The 12,500-nt window shown below is 48.7% G+C and overlaps 3 protein-coding genes across 4 annotated transcripts in view; 1 reads left to right on the top strand and 2 right to left on the bottom strand.

The window, feature by feature from the left end:
• Positions 1 to 2,825, top strand: part of LOC142990601 (N-chimaerin-like) — a 5,299-nt gene extending 2,474 nt beyond the window's left edge. Inside the window, exons 4-7 of the mRNA XM_076140439.1 lie at positions 188 to 265; positions 472 to 609; positions 750 to 855; positions 950 to 2,825. Coding sequence (XP_075996554.1) covers positions 188 to 265; positions 472 to 609; positions 750 to 855; positions 950 to 1,121 — 494 coding nt within the window. The 3' untranslated portion in view covers positions 1,122 to 2,825. The remainder of the gene's footprint in view (positions 1 to 187; positions 266 to 471; positions 610 to 749; positions 856 to 949) is intronic.
• Positions 2,826 to 3,874: 1,049 nt separating this feature from the next.
• cdadc1 (cytidine and dCMP deaminase domain containing 1) lies at positions 3,875 to 8,431 on the bottom strand. Its single transcript, XM_076140437.1, has 11 exons — positions 8,248 to 8,431; positions 7,647 to 7,744; positions 7,284 to 7,461; positions 6,252 to 6,525; positions 5,940 to 6,146; positions 5,664 to 5,788; positions 5,325 to 5,374; positions 4,986 to 5,155; positions 4,705 to 4,894; positions 4,505 to 4,553; positions 3,875 to 4,390 (listed from the first exon to the last, which is right to left on the bottom strand). Exons 1-11 carry the CDS (start codon positions 8,351 to 8,353, stop codon positions 4,302 to 4,304), a joined length of 1,536 nt encoding a protein of 511 aa, XP_075996552.1. The 5' UTR covers positions 8,354 to 8,431; the 3' UTR covers positions 3,875 to 4,301.
• Positions 8,432 to 10,958: 2,527 nt separating this feature from the next.
• The window catches only part of LOC142990599 (RCC1 and BTB domain-containing protein 1-like), a 3,675-nt gene continuing 2,133 nt past the window's right edge, over positions 10,959 to 12,500 (bottom strand). For both annotated transcript variants that reach the window (XM_076140436.1, XM_076140435.1), the window contains 6 exons: positions 12,396 to 12,459; positions 12,184 to 12,310; positions 11,956 to 12,082; positions 11,722 to 11,873; positions 11,408 to 11,538; positions 10,959 to 11,099 (listed from right to left, as the gene is read on the bottom strand). In XM_076140436.1, coding sequence (XP_075996551.1) covers positions 10,959 to 11,099; positions 11,408 to 11,538; positions 11,722 to 11,873; positions 11,956 to 12,082; positions 12,184 to 12,310; positions 12,396 to 12,459 — 742 coding nt within the window. The remainder of the gene's footprint in view (positions 11,100 to 11,407; positions 11,539 to 11,721; positions 11,874 to 11,955; positions 12,083 to 12,183; positions 12,311 to 12,395; positions 12,460 to 12,500) is intronic.

Genomic DNA, 12,500 nt, shown 5'->3' on the forward strand with positions numbered 1-12,500 from the left:
GTGTGTGCGTGTGCGCGTGTGTGTCCCTTTAAGTGTGATGGGGTTTATTAACTGTGATTGAAGTCTTGAGTGAAGCTAATCTGCCAGATCAATAACAGAGTCTCAGGCGCTCTGATTGAAGATGGCGGGCGAGTGGCGGTGAGCGGCAGTGAGCTAACTGAACCTGTGACTCCTCCCCCCTCTGCAGGTCTGGAGTCTGAGGGTCTGTACAGAATATCAGGCTTCACCGAGCTCATCGAAGACGTCAAGCTGGCGTTCGACAGAGGTGAGTGGGACACACACACACACACACACACACACACACAGATTAACTATTCAATCAACCAAATCCACAATCCATACTAGGGGTGAGACTCCTCCGGACAGAAGAGGACTCCACCTCTCAGATCAATAGAATATCACCTTGACTGGACGGAGATCGACCCGGCGGCCGATCGATCGGTTGATCTCTTTCCTTTTGATTGATTGCAGACGGAGAGAAGGCCGACATTTCCTCTAACGCCTATGAAGACATCAACATCATCACGGGCGCCCTGAAGCTGTACTTCAGAGAGCTGCCCATCCCCCTCATCACCTACGACGCCTACCCACGATTCATAGAGGCAGCAAGTAGGTCACATGTTCCTGTGCTGACGTGTGGAGAGGAAGCTAACCACAGCTCCGGTCTGCAGGCTGAAGGCTCCTCTGCACTGAACAACCTGATACAGATGTTCTTATTGTGTGTGTGTGTGTGTGTGTGTGTGTGGCAGAAATCGTTGACCCAGACAAGCGGCTGGAGTCTCTGAACGAGGCCCTGAGGCTCCTGCCCCCGGCTCACTGTGAGACGCTGCGCTACCTCATGGCTCACCTGAGGAGGTCTGAACACACGCCAACACCTCAGTCAGTCACCCAGCGCCTGTGATTGTTGTGTTCCTGACCCTTCTCTCCTTCCCTCCTTCTCTCCATCCAGGGTGACGCAGAGCGAGAAGGACAACCTCATGTCCAGCGAGAACCTGGGCATCGTCTTCGGCCCGACGCTGATGAGGGCCCCCGAGCTGGACGCCATGACGGCACTCAATGACATCAGATACCAGAGACAGGTGGTGGAGACGCTCATCACCAACGAGGACGTGTTGTTCTGAGAGGAGGAGGCGGGAACGCCCGGGTGCAAGAATGACAGAGGAGGAGGAGGAGGAGAGAGGAGAGAGGAGGAGACAGATGGGTTGTGAGAAGATACAGACACTGTTGTGACGTAAGGATGGAAGAACCAGCAAAGAAGAAGAAGCTCTCTGCACGGGAACAAGGAGAATCTGAGTGGAGAGATGAGAGGAGGGAACTTCTAATCTGACACGTGTCTTACTGAGCTGAGCTGGAGCAGAGGGAAGGATGCTCTGGCTGTCGCTCCATCCTCACCTCTCTCTCTCTCTCTCACACTCTGAGGTGCTTTCACTTCTTCCCCATAGATCAACCTTCTCCACCAGGCGTCCCCTTGAATCCTGCTCAACAGACGAAGCCCTGACTCCATCATGTGGACCTGTGACAGCTGGATGAATGAATGACTAACACACACACACACACACACACTTGAAGTGACTTGGACCTATTTTCTCTTTTTGATTCACACTAACTTCTTAGATAACTTCTTATCTTTCGTTCCATATGATTAAGTTTTGTTCCTAACGGTTGTTATGGTGGATGCATCTAGAATGTACCACGTTAACGTGCAGACAGTGAACACAGCTTCTAGTTTTCCTAATGACATGAAGGCCGATACAGCTGACGACACGCCTCCAGCCGTAACTATGGGACTCCAGCCGTAACTATGGGACTCCAGCCGTAACTATGGGACTCCAGCCGTAACTATGGGACTCCAGCCGTAACTATGGGACTCCAGCCGTAACTATGGGACTCCAGCTGTAACTATGGGACTCCAGCCGTAACTATGGGACTCCAGCTGTAACTATGTGAAGCAGTGCTTTAGTGTGTAGCTTTGCTTTGTGCCGTATCCCTCAGTATTGTGTTGCCGCAGTGTTATGAAGCTACATGCTGTGATATTTTGCCTGGACGTGATGTAAAGATGATGACACACACACACACACACACACACACACACACACACACACACACACACACACACACACACCCGTCACTCAGAGGCCAGTCTGCTCTATCAGCCTGGGCGGAGCAAAGAGCCAATGTGAGCCAGATGATGAGTGTGTGTGTGTGTGTGTGTGTGTGTGTGTGTGTGTGTGATGGGATGATAGCAGTATTACAGTCAGACGATGACGTTAATCATCTGGGAATATGAAGGAGTGTGTTTGGCTTTGAGCTTATTTGAAAGTGTGTGTGTGTGGGGGGGTGCCTTCTGCTTACATACACACACACACACACACACACACTCTTGTTTACTTGAACCCCCATTTCTGTCGGGGACCCCTGAGTGACTCTCCTAGTGCCACAGCTCAGCAGCCACACACACACACACACACACACACACACCGCTGAGGAGCCTGATGTAAATGATGATGCAACATGGAAGAACTGCTTTTTCTAACAAAGAATGATTTGGTTTTTGATCCTAGTTTTTGATTTGATTGATTTCTTGATTTCAGATGTAACCATAGTAACCCCTCCTTATCCTAACTAACCCAGAGCCCCTGTGAGCCTTCAGTCATCTGTGACTTCTGCCTCTATGACATCATGAAATGGTTTTGTATTGTCATTGCTGTAAAGGATTTTCTATATGATTTCTGCATGGTGATATTAAATTATTAAATATAGCTTGAGACGGGCATGTGTCAGAATGTTGTCACACACACACACACACACACACACACACACACACACACACACACACACATTCAATCGAACAAAATCTTCCTTGAAGCATTTCAGAAGCATCTTCATTTGTGTAATACTGCCACCTGGTGGACTTATTGATCCACTACAAATCCATCTCTTTCAGGTTTTTATCCGCTGGTCTACTGCGATTCAAGTTAATAATAACACGACACAACACAACACAACACAACACTGCACAACAGGCGAACTCCACTGAGGACACATTAAGAGTCTGTTAGTTAGTGCTCCACTAATACTTTGAATGATGTCATCAGCTGACATGTTAATACCAACACACTGCAGCACATAAACACACTGAATGTAACTTTATCAGTGTCAATAATAATATGTTAAGTAGTATAATCATTGTTAGACTAATGTCGTGACGTCACAGCAGTTTAACAAGCTAACGGAACTAGCCGGTTACCTGAGACGACTTTACTAAACTACGTCCTTCCATTTCATTAAACACGAGGAAGAAGGACGACGAGACGACCGGATACAATGTATATGTAATTAAGGGTAAATTCAACATGTTTTGTTGTTAGTTACTTTAGTTAGTGTTGTTGTAGTTTGGTACCTGGTGTGTGTGTGTGCGCCGCGTCATCCCTGGCCCTGATTGGCTGCTGGCTGCCATTGGACAGCGCGTGCAGTGAGAGGACGCTGAGGTCGGAGCAGGAGCGCACTGATTGGCTGTGCGTGCTGACAGAGGGCGGAGCTCTTCGGCTCTCCTGTCTGCAGGTGGATTCTTCTTCTACTAAACACTAAAGGTCACTCTCATTTAAATTCCTCACAAGGAAATCTGACGTTTTAATCCGTCAATCAGATTTAATTACATTTATTATTAACGTATTTATAAATATTGGTCCCTCGTGGTCCCTCATGGTCCCTCATGGACCCTCATGGTCCCTCATGGACCCTTGTGATCCATGAACAGGAGCATTGTCACACTGTGTGTAAACTCACTTCATTGATTCTTCTGTAAAAGTTTGGACAACTTCACACAAATAAACATAAAAACAATCCGTCAAAAACAAAGCTGCTGCACATTAAGTCATCAATAAATAATCAATTTAATCAATCATGACAAAAGATACAAACACACACACACACACAGAGGGGGGAGGGAGGGGGGGGGCCCATTTTCTTCTTTCATCACAAATGTCCGGAATCTTTTTTGTGCCGTCGTCACGGTGATGGTCTCTGAGGTCACTGAGGTCACTGAGGTCGCTGAGGCTCAGGCTGTCGTCTGCTCTTCAGTTCCCCTTGGTCACATCTTCGTTGTAAATACTTAGGGAGGCTTCCACATCTCCATGGTTCAGAGACAAAGGAAGACTTCGGTTTGATGATGATCAGTCTGACAAAAACATGATTTTTCTCCAAGGAAAGGTTTGGATTGAAAAGTCATAAAAGGCAAATAAGTAACTCATATTCTCTTTATACTCCAGCTGCAGTGTGTGGGGGATCTGTGAGCAGGGGAGCTAGGAGGAGGACTCAGCTGACAGGCACAGCCTCTTACTGCTCTGACTCTCCAGCTCCCTGTGCCTGCTGTGCTTCCCTATGGAACCATCTGGAAGGAGAGGAAACAGGAAGTGTGTGACATACAGGAGCTCCAATACACACACACACACACACACACACACACACACACACACCCTCTGGTTTGTAATCATGTGAAACGTACTGTGGAGGTGAGAGGAAGACGTGGAGCAGACAGACGGAGACCTCTGCCACTGTGAAGACAGAGAGACAGGCACTCAGGAATCAGGTTCTCTCACACACACACACACACACACACACACACACACACACACACACACACACACACACACACACACACACACACACACACACACACACACACACACACACACACGTGCTCACAGTGAACTTGCTGATGCCCTTCAGGCTGCTGAACATCAGGTAGGAGATGTCCCCCTTGTCTTTGTCTTTGTCCTGGTCGGTGGTGTAGATGTGTGTGATCCCGGCTCCTCTGATCAGAGGGACACACTCGTCGCAGGGACACTTGGTGACGAACAGCATGGTGGACTCGTTCCTCCTGATGTCTCGAGTCCTGAAAGCAGCAGGAGGAGGAGGAGGAGGATGGTGAATGAGGAAGAGCGTGTCGAGCGTAGCTGAGGTGTGGGGAAAGCCGCGGCTCTGACCTGAAGGTGAGCGCGTTCTGCTCGGCGTGGACGATGAATCTGTACTTGCGTCTCTCTCTGTCCCCCTGTTTGTTGTCCATCTGTGGGTACTCTGCGTAGAGCGAGCCGGTCGGGTAGGCGTTGTACCCACAACCCACCAGGCACAGAGAGCCCATCCCCTCACAGCCCACCTGGGACACAACGCTCACAATCAGGACCAGGACCAGGACCAGGACCAGGACCAGGACCAGGACCAGGACCAGGACCAGGACCAGGACCTGGACCTGGACCTGGACCTGGATCTGGACCTGGACCAGCTTGAATCATCTAAATGCAGCTGAGTATTCTTATCATGCTCACCGACTCTCCTCTGGCCCAGATGACGGCGCCCACTCCAACCTTCGGGTCCTCTGGAATGAAAAGGAGAGACGTGACCGTTTATATTCTTCTTCTTCTACTTGGTTTAAAAATGAACCACAATCTGAATAAAGTGTAGATGAAGCTGCAGTGGCTCTTCATCATCAGATCAAATCCATCAATCAACCAGATGAGTTTGGTTCCTGGTGTGTGTGTATGTGTGCGTGCGTGCGTGCGTGCGTGCGTGCGTGCGTGCGTGCGTGCGTGCGTGCGTGCGTGCGTGCGTGCGTGCGTGCGTGCGTGCGTGTGTGTGTGTGTGAAGAGAAGAACAAGTGGTCTGACCTGTTCTATAGGCCAGCAGCCGGGCTTGGACGGCGCAGTGGCGAGCCTCTTCCTGTGACGCTCCGTCATCACGAGGAGGAGCAGCGGCGTCGCACAGCGGCGGCTCACCGGATGAAGACTTTTCTCTGGAACGCAAACAAAGAAACAAAGAGATGTGTGTGTGTGTGTGTGTGTGTGTGTGTGTGTGTGTGTGTGTGTGTGTGTGTGTGTGTGTGTGTGTGTGTGTGTGTGTGTGTGTGTGTGCAGACAGAGGTAACCGGTCACAGAGCTTCTCACCTGTAGAAGCCGTAGTTTTGCCGCGGTACCCCAGCAGCCACGGCGGCCAGGACCTCCAGCAGCTCCCTCATGTTGTGCCTGAGGCTGGAGAAGTACGGCTCCATGCAGAAGTTCTCCAGGTCCATCCGGGTCAAAATGTCCTGGTGCTGCAGTGGCGTCTGCACCAGGAACTCTGTGGAGAAACGCTCCAGGTGTGTCTGTCGCTCTCTGGAGAGCAGGAACAGGTCATGAGAACCAGACTAATCTCCACACACACACACACACACACACACACAGACACACTGAGTACAGGCACACACAGATGGCGTGTACCTGTTGAAGACGTCCTGCGTGTCCAGGCCCGGCTCGTCCTCGGCCAGCCTCTCCATGAAGTCGCTCCCTCTGGACGTCTCGTGGATGAACTGGGCGAGGCCGGGCGCCAGCGGCTGCAGCAGCACGCAGATGTGAGGCCGGCTGTTGGACTTGAGCTTCCTCGTTGCCATGGCGTCCAGAGCGGCCTCCTCATTGGTGCAGTCTGAGGGACAGCGGGAGCTCAGCATGCTGACCTCAGGATCCCCGGGCCAGAAGGAGATCTGACTCACCCCAGCTGTTATGATCCAAATATAGATCACATACATGGATTAGAAATACTACATAATAAACTAATAATAATGACTTCTTATTTCATTTTTCATTTTTCATTTTTATAGGGAGGCAGTAGTCGAGTGGGTAGAGCTTCCGCTTAGGAACCGGAGGGTTGCCGGTTCAAGCCCCTGCCGAGGCGCCCCTGAGCAAGGCACCGAACCCTCAATTGCTCCCCCCTCTGCGAAGGGTGGTAATATAATGTAAGTTGCTTTGGATAAAAGCGTCTGCCAAATGATCGTAATGTAATGTAATGTAATTTTAAATCTCTTAACTTAGTCTGGTTTTATATTCTACATCATTTTTATTAGCTGTTCTTTTTGAATAATTATTCATCTCAATTAGAATAATAATGGTAACTAATAATAACTTTTTTGTTATTTTATTGTTATTTATAGTGTTATTATTATTATAAGTAGTATTTTGTAGTATTTTATAATCTTGGTAATGTTTAATTTGATTAAACAAATAAATTCTTATTGGTTTCCATGGTTTCCTTCTTTCATTCCTGTTTTGTTTTTCAACTTTGGTTTCTCTCTAAGTTTCGTTTCCTTCAGCTTGGTTTCATTTTCCTTGGAATCACCAGAGTAGAGATGATGTCATGTGGCTGCTATGAGACTGAACAGCTGTGCTCTGACTTTAGATAGTTAGCTTGTTCAACTTTTCCCACATTCCCAGTTGCAGGTCCCAGAGAGCCGCTCTTCCTCTGCTCTTCCTCCTCACCGTTGATGATCATCTTGAGGCAGGTGGCACAGGGCCTCCTGGAGAAGAACAGCTGACAGTCCTGGAGTCGCGCTCCGTGCTGGATGATGGCCGCCTGGCCCGCGTGCAGCTCAGGGCCGGTGCAGTGGAGTCCCACTACTTTACTGCCCCGGGCCACCACCAGACCTGAACGCCGGTACTGAAACCAGAACAGAACATAAACTCCTTTACATTGGTCACAGTTCAAAAGTGACATTACAGCGCCACCATCAGGTACCTGAAGCTATCACAGACAACCACCTCTTTAAACTGGACATCTGGACAATTTAATGGTGTGTGTAATAGTGTGTGTGTGTGTGTGTGTGTGTGTGTGTGTGAGCAGACCTGTCTCTTGGCCTCTTCAGGTTGCTCCTGGGGAAAGAGCTCCATCCAGAGACTCAACAGGGTGAACAGGTTTACCTTTGACAGCCTGGGGCCGTGACCTGAGAGAGAGAGGGGGAGAGAGAGAGAGAGAGAGAGAGAGAGAGAGAGAGAGAGAGAGAGAGAAATTAGCGCATCCAGTTAGTGTGACATCTGAACCAGAGAATGCGACAGAGCAGAACTATGGTATGTAACCTGTTTAAGGAGCGGCTCAGAGTGATCAATGACAAACTGAACAGTTTGTATAGATATTGATCCTGATTGTCCATAAAGATGTGAATGGATTTGAAGCAATGAAACTTTAACCCTCTAATGGACTTATCAGTGTTATTCTGTCGGGTTAATGAGTGATGAGTGGAGTAGACAATGCTCCAAAATACACACACACACCGAGGTTAATACACAAACACTAAGGTAAATACACACATATTTGGTTAAATGCACACATATTAAGTTCAATACACACACGGTTAGTTAAACACACACAAACACACTTGAACATGATCGGTTAAAGGTGGCACTGAGTCTTGCGGTGAAGCCCCAGCGGACCCTGAACGCGTCTCACCCTGGACCCTGCTGTCCGTCTGGGTGCTTCCGTCCTTCGCACCCCGGGGCGCCGCCGACCCGGAGCAGCCCGGCTCGGCTCGGTTCCGTCCCTTGCTTCCCTCCATAAGCCCCCCCGGATACCAAAACGGCTCTTCTCTGCTGTCACTGAGCTCGAAGCGACTTCCGGGAGCGCTAGCCGTGACAACTGGCCATTTCCGGCCAATGCGTAAAAATAAAAGCACCGGAGCTAAACGTAAATAAGTAAAGAGAAGCAGCATAAAGGTTGTAATTCAGAGCAGTGCCATTGGATAATATAATAAACGAACAGAGGTAATGTTCTTTTAATCCCCAATGCAATTCAGGGTTAGGTGTTAAACATTTAACACCGTCGAATTACAGCTAAACACGTAGATGCAGCTACAGTTTAGTTTCTCAAAAGCACGAGATTGTTTCCTGTTTAATGTCCTAAATTGGAGTCGAACACATTCAATCACGAACTGTATGTATGCATGAATGTTAATGTTAAACGTCGTTTGGTGTCCCGGCTCAGCGGAGTTACCGGGACGGAGCTCCGGGTTACTTCCGCAAACACATGTCACGTGACTGAAGCGACAAAGTGGGCGGGGCCAAAATCAGTCTGTGGCTGATTTGTGACGAAAAACTGTAAATGTGTGTTAGTTTAATTAAATTAATTGATTTAACGGACTGTTGAGTGTAAACCTGAAGAAACACTTCACTAAATAAGATCTATTCAATATTTTTAATTGTTTAAACTCTTCATCCCACAGCCAATTACAAAAATAAGTCAACATGTAGACAAATCTCTTAAAACAGTTCTAAGCTGAAAGTTTTTTCAGTGTGAATGTTGGGTTTCATTTTCACAGAAACAAAGAGGAAAATGTAAACTGTAAACTGAATGTCAACCTCACGCACCTGGAACAAACTGTGCTTTAACTTTAAACACCTTTAATCAAACCAAAATGTCTTTACTGAGCATTACAAACTAAAAACCTAACAGAAGCCAACCTGTGCTCCCAGCTGATCTGACCCTGACCATGAGGAGAGTTTAACTCAAGTCTGAACCAATCTAATGCTGTATTTCACCCCCACTGCTTCAGAAACAAATACATCCCACTGCTAAACCCAGTATGAAGCACGAATATGGTTTCTTGAAGCGCCAATGAATAAATATATAAGCAGGAATGGAGTTGAAGTACAAAAGAGCAAACCACTGCACCGGCTCGTTAAAACTCAGTGTGTGTGGGGACCCCCAAAACTGAGAGCCCAAACACAGGAAGGTGGTGCCTGCACCTCCAGAACAGGGCTCCTCTCTGATTGACAACTGAAGAACTTGCTGAAGAACACACATGCACGCACGCACGCACGCACGCACATCTTCCCTGCCTTCTCCGTCTTCATGGAGAGAGAGAGAAGGCAGAGTCCTGAGGCTCCTCTGTCCGCTGATGTGACCGGAGGTTGAGGTAGCAGGAGGAAATGAGGACAGGAAACAGGAAACGTGTCCCACAGGACCGGAAACAGGATTGACTTCCCTGCTCTCTCTGCCTTTGTACAACGAGGCAACACTGCACTGAGCAATCAGCCAGGCGTTTGCTGCTCAGTGCGTTGGCCCTCACCTTCATCGGAGCGATCAGCTGCTCCACAGGATGCAGAGGCTTGTTTTTGTTCTCCAATGAGTTCAAAGTCGTGCAATTTCCCAGATTTGGGATCAATAAAAGTATCTGTCAACAGTGACATCATTATATGACATCAGGAATGATGTCATGGAATGATGTCATATAAATGATGTCATTTGATTTGGTTTTGATTGACCACTTGGGTGATTCCACACGCGGACACACACACACTTCACATTTGGTGCCTTTATGAGGTTTTTCTCCTTTTATCAGAGTCTAAATGACACTTTGTCCGCTTGTCCATGTGCCGCTGCTTCTAACACAAAGTGCTTGTAGTTCCCGTGATGACCAGCAGATGGTGCTGGCTCTGCAGCCTGGGTTCAGTTTAGCAGAGGCGCCGCTTCATTTTTATAGATGAATACGGATCATAGTGGAGTCTGATCAGCAGTTTGTCGTACTTAGTGAAGCACAAGGGTTGATTGATAACTTCTGAGCCTCACAGAAGAACTGGAATGTTTTTGCGTGATGTTTGTTTTTCCTCAGCAAATGTCTTCATGTGTTCAACCATTCTGATTCAGCACAGCACACAAGTGAAGTGATCAAGATCAGCGGAATCCCTTTGGATGTGGGTCAGATGTGCTGATGGACGCAGGCCTGTTGTTCTTGACTGCAGCCAATACATTGATGAACCAGGACACTCTTCTGCTACAGTATATATTGATCTGAATGATTTATTGCATAACAAACAGTAGACAAACTTGTGCTTCCAGATGTTCTCTGCTAATTTCTGTTTTTCATATATTTTTCATTCATATGAGGCTGACTTTTACGGACAGAGGTCAGGGGTCAAGAGTGAGCGAGTTGGCCTGTGCCTTCCTCTGCCTGTGTTCTCTCACAGCCTCAGCAGGGCAGAGAGAGGAAGCAGTGGAATGAAAGGTTGAGTCAGTTTGTGCCACATTAGGATCAATAACTGATTATTGGTTATGAATGTAACAGTTCTGCTGGCTGAATATTGAGATACTAAAAGAAAGAATGGAGCCTCCGGCCCTGAGCCCTGAGCCCAGAGGCTCTGAGGCTCTCAGTCACCTAGAAGGCCTCAGTTCTTGAAGACGCTGCAGCGGCTCGCTCTGCTGATGAACTCCTTCAGCATCTCTCCGTCCATGAGCCAGAAGGCCTCGCTCTGAGTGACTAGAGTCAGATGATTCACACAGTACCTGAAGCAGAACTCCTCCAGGTCCTGCAGCAACACAGAGAACACAAACAGGATCAGGAGAGAAACAGCAGGCAGGACGGTAACGTGTCCATTTACACCACACATGTTCAGGCCAGTCTCAGCCTGAGTTTGAGCTGGACTGAGCCTGATCCAACTACAGGTTCATCTGGAGAAGAAGCTGAAGTTGGAACATGAAAGAGAGGAGAAACGCTGTAACCACAGAGTGAGACATTACATCATGGCCTTTCACTGTCTGTGTGTGTGTGTGTGTGTGTGTGTGTGTGTGTGTGTGTGTGTGTGTGTGTGTGTGTGTGTGTGTGTGTGTGTGGTACCTCTGCATTGAATTGTTTGGCAGCAGACAGCAGTGTGAAGGCGTTCTTCACCGTGATGCCTCTACTGATGATCTGCTGACAGAGACGCTTCAGACGGTTCTCACAGTATGAGGTGGCCAGTTCCAACAGGCCTGCACACACACACACACACACACACACACACACACACACACAGACACACACACACACACACACACACACACACACACACACACACACACACACACACAGAGAGAGAGAGAGAGGGAGAAAGAAAGATATTAATGCATCTATGGTGTGGTGTGGTGTGTGTGTGTGTGTGTGTGTGTACTAACTGATGGCGTCCTCAGCTAGAAGGTCGACAGCGTCTGTGTAGAGAAACTGCAGGAAGGAGCGGTAGACCAGGTAGGAGAACTGGCCGATCTCGATCACCTGCTGCTGATCCTCCGTCCAGTGAGACTGAAACATCAGGCGGAAATGCTCGCACCTGCAGAGCGCCGAGCAGAGAGTCAGAGGAGGGAGAGCGGGCGGCCAGATGTGCAGCAGCTGGACGCTCTTAGACCTTCTACCTGATCTTCAGCACAGCTTTGTGGACGTAGATGTATTTGCCGTCGATGCTGAACTTCAGGTCGGCCGTCTCCGGGTTGTCAAACTCGTTCTTCAGCGCCTGGGCGGCGGTCAGGACGTCATCGTGCTCTGGATGGGAGGAAGTGGGAGGAGTTAAGGGAAACGTCTAGAACAGAAGATGAGCTTCCATCTGCCCCCCCCCCACCCCGCCCCTCTCTCCTCTTCCTCACCCACAGACTGGAGCCTCCACGTGACGGAGGGCGTGGCGAAGAAGGCGAAGACCTCGTCTGTGTTGGTGAAGTGTGTGAGGTGAGGCAGGACGATGGACTGACCCAGACACTGACCCCACATGTACACCTGGAGGAGGGAAGGCAGGACATGTGTGTGTGTGTGTGTGTGTGTGTGTGTGTGTGTGTGTGTGTGTGTGTGTGTGTGTGTGTACCTGTCCAGTTTGAGTCTTGGCTGCTGATGTGTGTGTGGAATGGCACGCTGCAATTTCTACAACCCTGTGGGGAGAAAGATGGAGGATCTGTTAACACCAGAGCAA

The sequence above is a fragment of the Genypterus blacodes genome, unplaced genomic scaffold (assembly GCF_046128005.1).
Source record: "Genypterus blacodes isolate CSIRO-AG114 ecotype Tasmania unplaced genomic scaffold, CSIRO-AGI_Gbla_v1 ptg000607l_1, whole genome shotgun sequence".
Lineage (NCBI taxonomy): Eukaryota > Metazoa > Chordata > Actinopteri > Ophidiiformes > Ophidiidae > Genypterus > Genypterus blacodes.

Coding starts and splice junctions, on each gene's coding strand:
- cdadc1 (XM_076140437.1), bottom strand. CDS start 8,353: ATGGAGGGAAGCAAGGGACGGAACCGAGCCGAGCCGGGCTGCTCCGGG. Junction 4,895..4,985: donor CAGAACGCGCTCACCTTCAG/GTCAGAGCCGCG, acceptor TGCTGCTTTCAG/GACTCGAGACATCAGGAGGA. Junction 4,391..4,504: donor GTCTTCCTCTCACCTCCACA/GTACGTTTCACA, acceptor CTCTCCTTCCAG/ATGGTTCCATAGGGAAGCAC.